The following is a 14,522-nucleotide window of genomic DNA, read 5'->3' on the forward strand; positions in this document are numbered from 1 at the left end:
TTTGTCATCGGCTGATCTTCGTAGTTTCATGAATTATATAATTTACGTAAGAAAAAAATGTAGGAAGTACTACAAGTATATATTTTGCATATTATAAGATAGTTATGTTTAATTACGATTATCTGTAAATATGCCAATTAGATAGAATGGAAACTATCTTTAGAATATTTTTTTCTTTTGAAATGAACTGTCTCTATACATTAATATGTAGCTCTCACTATTTTATCGCTAGATACATAACATATAGTACTTCAGTTTAATAGTAAAAGAGCTTCTCCTATTATGTGTCAATTACTTATTTGATAATTATTTTTATTTTTCATGATTGTCTCGAATAAACCTATACAAATAAATATTACTATTTTACCGGTTTCCATATTATAACGATTCCGGTATTATTTCCCATATCTGATTTGATGATTATTATAATAATATATATTAATAAACCAGATATCGAGTTGTATTGAAAATATCTACAAAATACCGCATTTTTATTGCTCTCCGAAAAAATAAAAAATAGAACGCTTCGAATATTAATACGATGATGACAACATAATATCTATACAGTAGAAATAAATATTCTGATAAAAATAATCATTAAATTAAATGACATGTGGTTTTAATAGAATTAATCCAAAAAATATATATATATATTCAATGTGTTGCATTGGTTTATACTACTCATAGTTATTCGTGAAATATCACTTGTGATTATTATTTTCAACAATTTATACCCTTACGAATAATCACATTTTTTAAAAGTCAGTTAACATTATGCTGATTTTATATTTTTTACATATTAATTGGAATAATTTTTTCAATGTTGTTTCTTTTTACATTCTGAATGGATAATCAACATTTCTTTTACTTGTATTCAAGTTCTTCATTGTTTTGTAAAAGTCTAATCGCGAAATTTAATCTTCTCTCTGCTATTCATCAATTCTCTCCCTTAACATTTGATCATAGCGTTTCTTTACTTGCATTTATTAAAGTCTATTCCATTATTATCTTTCGGTATAATCTTATTTTTCATCTTCTAACTGATTTTCTATTTTCGATTCTTAAAATTATCACGTCTGTTTTAGTTTTTACTTTAAGTTTCATTAGTATTTCTATGAATATCTTCCTAAACAGGGTAAGATGATGGGTGCAATTCTCAATAAATTTACATTTTTGTTCAATGCTACACAAAATATTTAACAAAATTCTCAATATTTCGAAAGTACTCAGTATATTTTCTACAATCAGATAGCAGTTTATAATTGATTGATGGCACGAACTGTTAGAAAAATTAATTATAGAATATCCTCAAATTATTTACTTCGATATAAGTGGATTATTTTGCTATTAGGATACACATCTTGAAGGATCTCATTAAAACGGTTCTCCTATCTCGTAGAAAGTGGCGAAGGTATCTTTATTCTTATCATTTACTTAATTCCGTTATTTGCTTATCTAAGTCAATGACATTCGAACCTACTTTTCGAATTTTCAAGGCATTTGTGAAAAAATCTACCATTGAAACATTTTATCACTTCTGCCTTCCATACAGTAAGTACAAACTTTGCAACTGAGAAGAAAAAAAGGATAATCATAATTCGTACGTTGTGCCATAGTATAAGTGTTGTGTCAAAAATCTCTTTTCTTAAGCGCGTCCATCTTAAATGTGACCAAGGTCGTGATAGGGATTAGAGGAAAATTTTTTTTCTTACAATTTCATAAATATACTGGATCTTTCGGAATGTCATTTCGCTTTTTTTTGTGAAAATGAACGACAATTTTCGTACAATGAACAAATATTTTATTAAATTATATATTGGCCATTCTGGTCTAATACCTTTTACCTTCTTTCTGGTAGTAGCATGATTCCTCGCTCATAAAATTTTTGGTCTTTGCTGGCAAAAACTGATCGAGGTAGTTTTTGACCTCCTCATTTGAAGTGAATGTTTTACCGTCTAAAAAATTTTGTACTGACCAGAACAAATAATAATCCGAAGGTGCCAGATCTGGAGAATATGGTGGGTGTGGCATTGTATCCCATTCAAGCTGTAAAAGCATTTGATGAGTGACCAAACTTGTATGAGGTCTCGCATTATCTTGGAGGAACACTATACCTTTTCTGTTGATTAATTCTGGCCTATTCTGTTGAAGTGTATCATTCAGTTTGTCCAGCTGGTGACAGTAGACTTCCGAATTAATTGTTGTATTATCCGGTAAAATCTCAAAAAAAAAAACGATTCCTTTAAAATCCCACCAAACAGACAGCATCACCTTTTTTTGATGGATTCAGGCTTTGGAAATGTTTTAAGCTGGTTTATCTTTTTTGCTGCATGATCTTTTGAGTTTGACATTGTTATATACAACCCATTTTTCGTCCCCAGTAATGATGCGCTTCAAAAATGGATCATTTTCGTGACGTTTGAGAAGCGAATCACAGACGTCAACGCGACGACACAAATTTCTCTCCGTGAGAACATGGGGAAGCCATATACCGAGCTTCGAGGTTAAACTCTGGCTTTTCAAGTCGTCATAAACAGTTGAATTTAATAAATTTAAACTCTCACGAACCTTACGCGTTGTTATTCGTCGGTTTTCATCAACTAATGCTTTTATCGTGTCTTTATCAGCTTCAATCAGCCTTCCAGAACGTGATGCACCTTCTACATCAAAATTGCCAGATCGAAATTTTGCAAGCCAGTTCTGGCAATGGCATACTGTCAACTCATTTTCTCCATACACATCGTTAATTTCTTTCTGGCTTGAACAGCATTTTTACCTTTTCTATAGTAAAAAAGTAAAATATGACGAAAATGCTGCTTATTGGTCTCCATATTTAAAAGGGCACCAACCAAAAACTACTGCGTAGAATCAATTGGACGTTTTCACACACAAGCCTTGCTATATCAGCTCTCAAAACATAATGATTACGCGGTTTAAATGTGAAGTTGGGTGCAAATAATATAATTGAATCGTCTGTCGGGAAAAAAACGGAATTACTTTCCTAACAACCCAATATATATATATGTAACACTCAATCGGACGCGCGTGCACACACACATTTATATATGGCAATCTCGTCGTTGCTTGTTCTTCATATTTTATTCACATGAATTATGCCCAGCGATCATTTCGTTAATATTCTAAAACATAATAGCATTATAATTCTATAGCATTCTACATGGCATTTGAGTATCAATAATTAATTATTACGGACAGTATAGCTGCAACGAACAATATATTTTTATAATTGAAAACGTTCGTTATCAGCGTGATCATTCGAATATAAAACAAATTTGTTCATTCGATTCATAGTTTCTTTTTGTTAATAGTTTTTCAGTTTTATAGATTATTCTTATTTATTTATTTTTTTCTTTTTAATATAAATATTCGTTAAAAAGGTTTGTTAAATATAAATAATTCGTTGACCGTTATAGCATATGATATTTCACGTGATAATATTTTATCTTATAAATATTATGAATATGTATTTGAAATACTGCGGTCGAATCTGTTTTATAAAATCTAATGTAAAAAGTAACAAATAATAATAATGATCTCTAATAAAGTCTGATTAAAAAAATAAATAAAAAATAATAAAATGCACTATATAGTATATATAATATATAATATATACTGAACTATGTATATTCAACTATAAACGGTGCGTAAGGGATTAATTATTTTTAAAAATGCTCGTGGATCATCGCGTTAACGTTGAATGTTGGGGATTGAGATAAACAAAATTATCCGGTAAATAGTAAAATCTAATTAAAAGAACGTTTGAATAGGAAAGTAAAAAAAAGGAACTTCGATGATATCATCAATCGAAAATTTTGAAAAATTTACGCCTATGCAATATATGCAATATATTTTACGATTGTCAAATTCTTTTTCTAATCGGTGAAAATGGATTTATGGTTAAAGTATCATTCTTCGAAAAATTGTTTGGAGGATGCCTAAAGTGCATTTATCTTTTGATACGATCGCAAAAACTTTTCTTCTACGGGTCAATACATTATACTAATAGAGTTGAAAATTGAATTAAGCGTTATTTGTGAATTACTTATTATTTTTTATAGAGCAAAAAATTAACGAAAGATGAAAGTGTATAATGAATAGTGTTAATCATACTAATATTTAATATTTACTAAAAAAATTAAAGAACACAATAAATATTTTCTATTAAGAGAAATCCTTTGTATTTTCTATTATTCTCTTTACTATTCTTTAATTAAAATGCAAAAATCACTCCTTTTGTACGGAGCAAAATCAGTTAATATTTTTAATCTGAAGCTTTATTCGATTATAATTTACATTGACCTATAAAATACCATGGCATAGGAAAATGAAGTTTTCATAAACTGAAATAGAAGATTTCGATTAATAAAAAATTCTTCCATTATCATAGTTGGTGTCTATAGAATTTATTTTACCGTCCCAAAAAGATAATGGGATAATACTATCACTCCTTTAATAGAAAGATTGCATGGCATCATGCTCTTCATTATCATAAATAGTAAAATTTTTTGCGTTTTCAAAGATAACGTGTAAAATGGGATTTGGCACCTATAAATATTAATTCATCAGTTACATTTTAATGAATGAGTCATCTAATTAAAGTAAACTTAGAGCAGTACCAACAATTTTATAAATATTTCGGTATGATGATCTATTAATTTTTGTCCAAGATAATGATAAACATATATTATGAATATAGTTCCAATGATGTAATCGGATTTTTCTAATCTTTCTCTGATATTAATCCTAAAGGAAAGTATCTGAAATAACTAAAAAAAAGAATGATCAAGCGCTTAGTTTATTACAATTATAGAAATTCTGAAGGAATAGTATTTCTCTCGTTTTTTACTATTTTTTTCAAACAAAAATCCACGTTACTTACGTAAATATAATTTAAGATGATCACAAACATTGTGAATATCGCCTCGAACAGACTAATTCTCTCATGATAAAGTTTTACTAAATCGACGAAACTTAAAGAGCGAAAAGAAATATAAACAATAGAGTAATGTTAAGGAAAAAGAAGAAAGACATACAATAATATTATTATTCAAAATTGGAATATGTGTGAATAAATTAAATAGAATACAGTTTTGTAAAATACGTTACAAACTCGATAACGTTGTCGTAGGATTTTATGATACCGATGATCCACTCATACTCTTCGTCATAATTGATAAAATTGTATGTATGATAGAAATTATGCGAATTCCTTTTATGTCCTTTCTCTATCTTCCATCTACGTGAAAAAAAGAAATCGATTTAAATTATAAAGAAAAGAAAAGAAAAGAAAAGAAAATTTCGACTGGCAAATATTTTTTGATACTTGTTACCAAAAAAGAATGTATATATATCGTCGGAAATGATTACTTACGCGACGATATTGAAAAGAGCGCAGATATGCTGTACAAATGAGACGAATATAGAACAATGTGTTATGCCAATCGTGCTTAAGACGATTAAGCATGCGTATTCGTTGAATAGAGCGAAATAGAAATTCGCTTGATCTTTCAAAAAGTAATCAACAGAGATTGGTAATATTAATTCGGTTTCATCCATTACACCAAAAATATATAAAATAACATGTATCACGGATGGTAACATTTGAATCGTAATATACACATAAAAAGCAACTGGAACAATAGAACGTTAATTTAATTTAATTATTATAAAAATAAAAGTAACTTCAATAATATATATTCTATTTCTCTTTTTTTTTTTTTTTACTTGCGATTAATATTGTACACATTCTGCTTCGATTAGCATATGCTTTTAATATTATCAATTCAGACTGGTTTGTCATATTATTCCAATCGGATTTAATACGAAAAAGAAGTTCCTTTATCTGAAATTATTACGATAAATTGGATCCTTGCATGTTTTTTTATTTCTGATTTAAATAAAATAATTACGCCGAATACGAACGATTTTAACTTTCGATAAAAAGTTGAAATAAGTTAATGCAAAGATAAAACAAGGCAAAGCCATTTCCAATAATTTCGTGATAGGATCTATCTTCAGTTCCGACAAGATGAGTATATAAATCTAAAGTACAATCAGCAATCTTGAGCGAATTCGTTCTAATCACATGTTAGTATAATTACATTTCGAAAAGAGATTTACCTGCGAAACTGATGCTACGGCTATGATAAGATTGAAAAAAAAAATGTGAATCATTTGATACGATGTTTTATAAGGCGAAATGCCAATTAATTTAAAGAATAGAATATTATAAGTATAGTACTCGTTTACGAAATACTTCTCGTCTTCCAGAGACATATTGGTAACTCATACAATGCATTAATTTCGATTGTCTTCTAACCTATGCCGTTTTCTACATCAAATATTCTAAATAACCCTTCTAAATGAATTTTTAAAATAACAGATGTATGCCTGCATTTCTAAAAATTGTCTCGAAGGGGCAGAAATTTTTTTTCCCGCAGCATTAATTCATGTAATATCTATCATCTATCATACGTTTCTCCCCTCTTAGTCCAATTGTGCGTGTATAACTAAATATATGTTTCTTTCTTACCATTAAGTTATTATTTGTAATTTACTCCTTCCATGGTCGATTATTTTCTCCCTTCTACGATGGACATGCGCGTTGCATTCGCAGGCACTTCACCATCTCATTCTCCCTCAGTATGATTTTACTTTTCAAAGGAAAGACATAGGAAAGATGTAACTATTATTTTATAGTGTCTATTGGATATATAAAAAAAGATTCCTCGTAAAGTGACAATTATTTTCTCCTTAACATCAGCCAATATTGATTACTATAAACGTAAGTATGATAGTTGGCACAAATATAATAACAAAAATCTACTTCTTATTTTATAGGCAAGTAATTGTTTCGAAATATTTCTTCATTATTACGTATAAATAAGTGGACATTATATGTTGCTATAAATGTTGTTTTACATCTGTTCTTTTAGAAAATTTTTTTTTATTTTATATAAATATATATACAAATATATATATATATATATATTTTTTTTTTATTTATTAAGTATATAAAAAGATATATTTATGATCCATTGAATACGATCTAATAAAATTTGTAGCTGCTTAAAGAAATGTTCTTTATATATAATTCGTATCGTCCTTGGAATTACATCGCAATAGAAATATAGCCCCTTGTAGAATTTTTCGTTATACGTTCCCTCCTCCAATTCTCGTCTGTATCAATCAAAGAGTTTAAGATTACACCTAGTAATCAATATCTTTCTGCAGCAACAGGTAAGCAAATCACCATTTGTTAATTGTTGTCTTTAGTTTGGGACGAGTCTGTTATTCGTACAGTATATATATATATACATATAAGAATAAGTTGCAGCAACATAACAAATATTTGTCCCATGAATTTTGTGTATTTAAAAAATTCTGATTTCCTTAAATTATATTATTGAAATGTTGTAAGACATACTATGGTATTTTAAATATAATGAATCAAAAAAAAATATTCTTTTTATAAGTGTTTATAAATCAATTATGTTGCGATTAGAAATTATGCAATCGAAATATATTATTTCTTACCGTTAAGTATGTTCTGAGGATACATATCTGTAGACTCATCGGTAGGTATTCATGTTTATAGGTTAGATATTCTTATTATTGATCATTGATATTGTTTCGTCTTTACCTATAGGAGATTTTACCGGCGGGAAAGATATCTTCCTTACCTTCAGGCAATTCCGCTGGTAAAATAGATATTTGTGTTATCCTTATAAAGTAGATTGTCACCTTATCGTGAATTGATAAATAATTATTTGTTATCGGTTGATATTTGTAAGTATTCGAACATTCGAAATTTTTATTATTTCTGTCTTTCTTAAAATGACTACAAACATACCGGCAGAGAATGAAAAATTGATAATCATAATTTACATGTTGTGACAGAGTAGAATAATCTCTTTTATTAAACACATACATCTTAAACGAGAACGTGGCTGAGATATTGGTAAAGATACAATTTTTCTTCGTAAAATTTCTCCTAGGTATTAGTGTTTTATTTTCTTTCCTTTTTCCTTACTTATCAAAGTAATTATTTTTAAAAAGAGAAATAAATTTAGAGAGACATTCTTGGTCTTTTACTTTTATTCTTTTTTTTTTTTGTTCTAAATGATTCCAAAAATTTCGATCGAATCCTTGCTGAATCTATAATTTGGAGAGACGATGTATCGCGATCATGCACACTGATATTTGAAGTGTAGGAATGAAAACTATCATGATATAAAAAATTCATTAATAGTACGTCATGTCAACTAAATATATCGATGTGATCACTATAAAATCTGCATTCTTATCTTTTTCTTTTCTCTTTTTAAAATGACCGAACTTAGTGGTATCAAATATCAAAAATCTAATAAACACTTCAAAATCGTATCGTTGCGTACGGTTAGGTATATTGATAGGAAAATGTAATTCAACTTTAAATGCTGGGAGGTAGCCAATTGGTCATATCTGACTTTAGAGTTCAATGCAATAATAAGAATAATTTGGGCAAACTCTGCTATTGCGTTTTGCTGAATGGAAATATCCTGTTAAAATCAGTGCAATATGAATGACCATTAAAAAAAATAAATACTATATATATATATGATTCCTATTAAATTATCAAATATTATTGTTATATATTTATTATTTATATTATAAATAATATATCTGATTGGTTCTTTTTTTGTTTTTGATTCTTATATTATCAATTAATTTAATTATATGCAGTTTATCAGTTTTTGTATAAACATCGAAATTTCGAGTGTCATTATAATTTCACGAAGCCTGTCAGGTGACTCTTCTTGGATACTCCCTACTAGTACTCCTATCGAATTAGTTTTTGAAATAATATTAGGTGGATTGGAAAGTAATGTCGTTTCTGGGCATGTCGATATTTGATTGTGATTAAAAATAAAATCTTGTTAAAAATTTATTCGTTTGTATTTAATTTAAGAAAGCGACATTACTTTCGGGTCCACCTGATATTAACGGTAATGTAATATATGGCGTGGTTTTTTCGAAATAAAGCTTTACTAATTTTGATCTCTCAATTCTTCGTTCATAAAAAAACATTTTTCGAACACATCGTCGAGTTACCTAATTTCAAGTGAAGATATATTATGGTAATTTATTTGAACTTAATCTATTGAATGGTTTCAAGATCGTTTCAAAAATTATCCATTTTCCGTTTCTTTCCTATATATTTTTTTTTTTAACTGAGACACACATTCTTTATAATGATAAAGTTTTGCATGCAAAAAAATAAACAAATAAATATATTTTAATCCGCTTTAAATTATGCCAATGTTTTAGCAAAGTATCTTTGTATTTGGAAAGGAAAAAAAAATAGAAAAATAAACGTCGCCATTAAGATGGCCTTGAAAGTTTCACACAATATAAAAAACAATGAATGCGAGGACATTTTAATTTTATTATGATTAGACGCTATTGAAAGTTACGAATTTCAATTCTTTTTTGCAAAAATACGGTCACTTGAAACTTTCATCACTTAATGGGTTGTTCGAAAAGTAATTCCGTTTTTTTTGTGAAAATGAAAGACAATTTTCGTATAATTAACAAATATATTATTAAATTATATATTGTCCATTCTGGTCCAATACCTTCTGCCATCTTTCTGATAGTAACATGATACCACGCTCATAAAATTTTTGGTCTTTGCTGGTAAAAAACTAATCGAGGTGGTTTTTGACCTTCTCATTTGAAGTGAAGGTTTTACCGTCTAAAAAATTTTGCACTGACCAGAACAAATAATAATCCGAAGGTGCCAGATCTAGAGAATATGGTGGGTGTGGAATTATATCCCATTCAAGTTATAAAAGCTTTTGGTGAGTGACCAAACTTGTATGAGATCTCGCATTATCTTGGAGGAACACTATACCTTTTCTGTTGAATTGCATCATTCAGTTTGTCCAGCTGATGACAGTAGACTTCCGAATTAATTATTGTGTTATCCGGAAAAATCTCAAAAAAAAAACGATTCCTTTAAAATCCCACGAAACAGACAGCATCACCTTTTTTGATGGATATTGGCTTTGGAAATGCTTTGAGCCGGTACATCTTTTTTCCCTCATGATTTCTTGCGTTTGACATTGTTATATACAATCCATTTTTCGTCCCCAGTAATGATGCGCTTCAAAAATGGATCATTTTCGTTACGTTTGAGAAGCGAATCACAGACGTCAACGCGACGACACAAATTTCTCTCCGTGAGAACATGGGGAACCCATATACCGAGCTTCGAGGTTAAACCCAGGCCTTTCAAGTGGTCATAAACAATTAAATTTGATAAATTGAACCTCTCACCGATCTTACGCGTTGTTATTCGCCAATTTGCATCAACTAATGCCTTTATCGTGTCTTTATCAGCTTCAATCGGCCTTTCAGAACGTGGTGCATCTTCGACATTAAAATTGTTCGATCGAAATTTTGCAAAACAGTTCTGGCACTGGTTTACTGTCAAGACATCTTCTCCATACACATTAATTTCTTTCTGGCTTAAACAGCATTTTTACCTTTTCTATAGTAAAAAAGTAAAATATGACGAAAATGCTGCTTATTGGTCTCCATATTTAAAAGGGTACCAACCAAAAACTACTGCGTAGAATCAATTGGACTTTTTCACACACAAGCCTTTCTATATCAGCTGTTAAAACATAATGATTACGCTGCTTAAATGTGAAGTTGGGTGCAAAAATACAATTAAATCTTCTGTCAGGAAAAAAACGAAATTACTTTCCTAACAACCCAATATATATATAATATCTCGTATGGATTATGGGATGTAATAAACGAAAATATGTTTCTCTGTGAACAATGTGATAAATCTTTATTTGTTAATTAATGCTTAGTTCTGATTAGCCTTATCTGTGAAGAGAGAAATGACAATTAACGTTTATTATTCCGATTGTTAAATTTTATTTCTTTTATCTTATGTATCTTCTTCTAGCTCTCGTGTTGCTTTTTTCTTCTATGTTATATTTCATACTGCCCGTTTATCTTACAAATCTTAACGACTCGATTTGTAGGTCACAAAAGAAATTGTAAATAATAAAGGACAATGGAAGGGCGGGCTATGAGACGCGTGGCAAATCTATCTGAAGAAAGTATACTTTCTTTACATATATATGACACTACTCGACGCGCATGTATACAGATATTTATATGTGGCAATCTCGTTATTGCTTGTTCTTCATATTTTTTTCACTCGAATTATGCCTAACGATCATTTCGTCAATATTCTAAATCAAGATGGCATTATAATTTTATACCATTTTAATTAACATTTTAATGTGTAATTGAATATTAATAATAATTAATCGCCACGATTGATTTTACAAATTCATAGTACTTTTCTTTTAATTCGTTTTCAGTTTTATAAATTATTCTTATATATTTATTATTTTTTTTTATATAAATATTTGTTAATAATGTTTGTTAAACGTAAATAATTCAGTGGCCTTTATAGCGTATGATACTTCACGTCGTATTATTTTATATTATATATCGTCGTATTATTTTATATTAATATAGATATTTATTTGAAATATTGAGATCGAATGTGAATATAAAACCCAATGTAAAAAATAATAAATAACAATAAAAATATTTATAATGTCAGATTAAAATAAGAAATAAAAAAAAGAATAAAATGCACTATAATATATACAATATATAATAAAGTGAACTATAATCGGCCCGTAATTATTTTAAAAAACACTCGTGACACGTTGCATTAATGTAGAATGATGGCTATAATTTTAACTGAATTTTTCAGTAATTAGTAAAATTTAATTAGGAGATGAAATAAAAAAATTAGAAAAAATAAATAAAAAAGAAGAAATAACTTGTGTAAAAGAAGAGAAAGAGAAATAAAAAGTAATGAATGATTGATAAATAGTACCAAGAAAAACATTTTTAGCGTTTATATTCGCAAATCGATTAGAAGAATTAAAAATAATGAATCACCTGATAAAACATGACGAAGGAAGAGTGAAGTATATTGGAAAAATCGATAAGAGAGTGAAATCGCAAATGAGATTCAAGTCTGTGAAATCGTCAGTTGAAAATATCGGAAAATTCACACGTTTTCAAAAATTATACTATTTTTAATGTATTTTTTAATAGGTGTAATTGGATTTATGGTTAAATTATTATTGATCGAAAAAATGTTTGAAAGTTGTTCAAAGTGCGTTTATTTTTTGATACGTTCGAAAAAATTTTTTTCTAACAACCTACACATTACACTAATTCAATTGTAAATAGAATTGAGGATTCTTCGTAAAATTATTTATTATTCTATAACAAATAATTAACGAAAGAGTAAACCGTAAAATAAATAGGGACAAAAATGTTAACATTTATTATTTACTAAAAATCTTAAATAAAACAATAGATACTTTCTATTAACAGAGATCCTTTGTCTTCTCTATTATTATCTATACTACTTTCAAATTACAGTGCAAAAAATCGTCGCATTCGAGCGGAGCAAAATTTAGTTGATATTTATAATCCGATGTTTTTTTTCGCTTAAAACTTAACAGGAATTATAAAATATCATTGCGTATGAAAATGATGTTCTCATAAACTAGAATAAAAGATAATTATTATCAAAAAGATTTGTTCATTATTGTATTCCATATCAGTAGAATATATTTTACCGTAGCAAAAAGATCATGGGATAATACGAGCACTCTTTTAACAGAAAGATTACATGGCATCATGCTCTTCATTATCAAGAATAGCAACAATTTTTGTGTTTTCAATGATAATAAATAAAAGGGAATTTGGCATCTGTAAAGATTAATTCATCAGTAATATCCGATTGAATTAATGATCTAATTAAAATATGCTTTGAACAATACCAACAATTTCATATATATTTCGGTGTGGTGATCTATTAATTTCTGTCCAAGGTAAGAATATACGTATATTACGAACATAGATCCAAAGATATAATTAAGCTTTTGTAATACTTCGCTCATATTAAACGTAAAGGAAAGTATCTGAAATAACTAGAAAGAAAATTGTCCGTGTACATTCGATATCAGAATAAAGACATATTAAAATCAAAATAAGTTCTTCTTTCTTTTAACTTTTTTTTAAAATGAAAAATAACGCTACTTACGTAAATATAATTTACGATAATGATTAATGAGGCGGAAAATATCTCGGCCAAATAAATTCTCTCATGATACAGCTTTATTAAATGAACGAAACTTGAAGAGCGAGAAGAAATAAAAACAAAACAAAAAATTAAGAAAAAAATACATAATAATATTATTTAAAATTAGTATTTGAAGGGATAAATAGCATTAAGTACTGTTTTGTAAAATTAAATACGAACTAAATGGTATTATCATAGTATTCTATGATGTCGATGATCGACATATATTCTTTGTCATAATTGTCCGCATGATAGAAATTATGCAAATTCTTTCTATATTCTTCCTCTATCTTCCATCTATATGAAAAAAAACAATGTAGATTATAATAAAGAGGAAGAGAAATCCTTATGATCAAAAATATTTTCTATTATTTATCAAAAGTAATTTCATAATATATCGTCTGAAATGATTACTTACGCAACGATATTGAACAGAGCACAGGCGTGCTGAATAAGTGACACAAATATAGAAGAGTGTGCTATTCCTATTGTGCTTAAGACAATTAACATTACATATTCGTTAAAAAGAGCGAAATATAAATGCACTTGATCCTTCAAAAAGTAGTCAGTAGAAACTGGTAATACTAATTCAGTTACATTCAGTTCACCAAAGATATACGAAATAGCACGTATCATGGATGGAAACATTAAAATCACGATATACAAATAAAAGGAAACTGAAATAATAAAACGTTATCTTAATTTAACTCTAATAATCTTCACTTCAGTAATGTAGGTTATTATTATTTTCGTGTTTTTTTACTTGCGATTATTATTGTACACTGTCTGCTACGATTAGCATATTTTTTTAATATCATTAATTCAGGCTTGGACGTCATACTATTCCAATCGGTTTTTATGCGAAGCAGAAGTTTCCTTATCTGAAAGTGTTAATATATATTCCATTCTTGTTTGTTTAACAATTTATGATTTAAATGAAATATTTAAAAAATACAAACGATTGTAACTTTCGACAATAAATTATAATAACAGAATGTGAAGCTTAGAGAAGGCAAAGTCGTTTCCAATATTTTCATAATAGGATCTACTTTCATCTCTGATGTGAAAAGCAGAAAAAGCTGAAGCATATGCATATGTTATTTATATTTTAATAATTAGTTTTATGAATTGAAAACATTTTGAAGTTAATTCATTCTAATCACATGTTAGTAAAATTATGTATCAGAATGAGATTTACATTCAAAAATGATGCTGTTGCTATTATAAAATTGAACAAGCAAGCGTGAATCGTATGACACGATAATGCTTCATAAGGCGAAATGCCAACTAATTTTAAGAATCGAATATTGTAAGTGTAGTA

At 28.2% G+C, this 14,522-nt stretch overlaps 2 protein-coding genes across 2 annotated transcripts; both read right to left on the reverse strand.

Moving 5' to 3' along the window:
- Window positions 1-2,304: 2,304 nt before the first annotated feature.
- LOC146872226 (uncharacterized) lies at window positions 2,305-6,297 on the reverse strand. The gene is made up of 12 exons (XM_085664089.1): window positions 6,142-6,297; window positions 5,944-6,063; window positions 5,746-5,863; window positions 5,393-5,651; window positions 5,132-5,257; window positions 4,901-4,991; window positions 4,642-4,787; window positions 4,434-4,566; window positions 4,315-4,320; window positions 3,107-3,140; window positions 2,850-2,973; window positions 2,305-2,758 (listed from the first exon to the last, which is right to left on the reverse strand). Exons 1-12 carry the CDS (start codon window positions 6,295-6,297, stop codon window positions 2,305-2,307), a joined length of 1,767 nt encoding a protein of 588 aa, XP_085520215.1.
- Window positions 6,298-12,493: 6,196 nt separating this feature from the next.
- Window positions 12,494-14,274, reverse strand: LOC146872227 (uncharacterized). The gene is made up of 8 exons (XM_085664198.1): window positions 14,161-14,274; window positions 13,965-14,082; window positions 13,620-13,878; window positions 13,382-13,498; window positions 13,163-13,253; window positions 12,904-13,049; window positions 12,696-12,828; window positions 12,494-12,622 (listed from the first exon to the last, which is right to left on the reverse strand). The coding sequence occupies exons 1-8, from the start codon at window positions 14,254-14,256 to the stop codon at window positions 12,572-12,574; spliced, it is 1,011 nt and encodes a 336-aa protein (XP_085520324.1). The 5' UTR covers window positions 14,257-14,274; the 3' UTR covers window positions 12,494-12,571.
- Between the last annotated feature and the right edge of the window lie 248 nt (window positions 14,275-14,522).

Source organism: Vespa mandarinia, chromosome 25, assembly GCF_050613455.1.
Source record: "Vespa mandarinia isolate Hongniang chromosome 25, ASM5061345v1, whole genome shotgun sequence".
Taxonomy (NCBI): domain Eukaryota; kingdom Metazoa; phylum Arthropoda; class Insecta; order Hymenoptera; family Vespidae; genus Vespa; species Vespa mandarinia.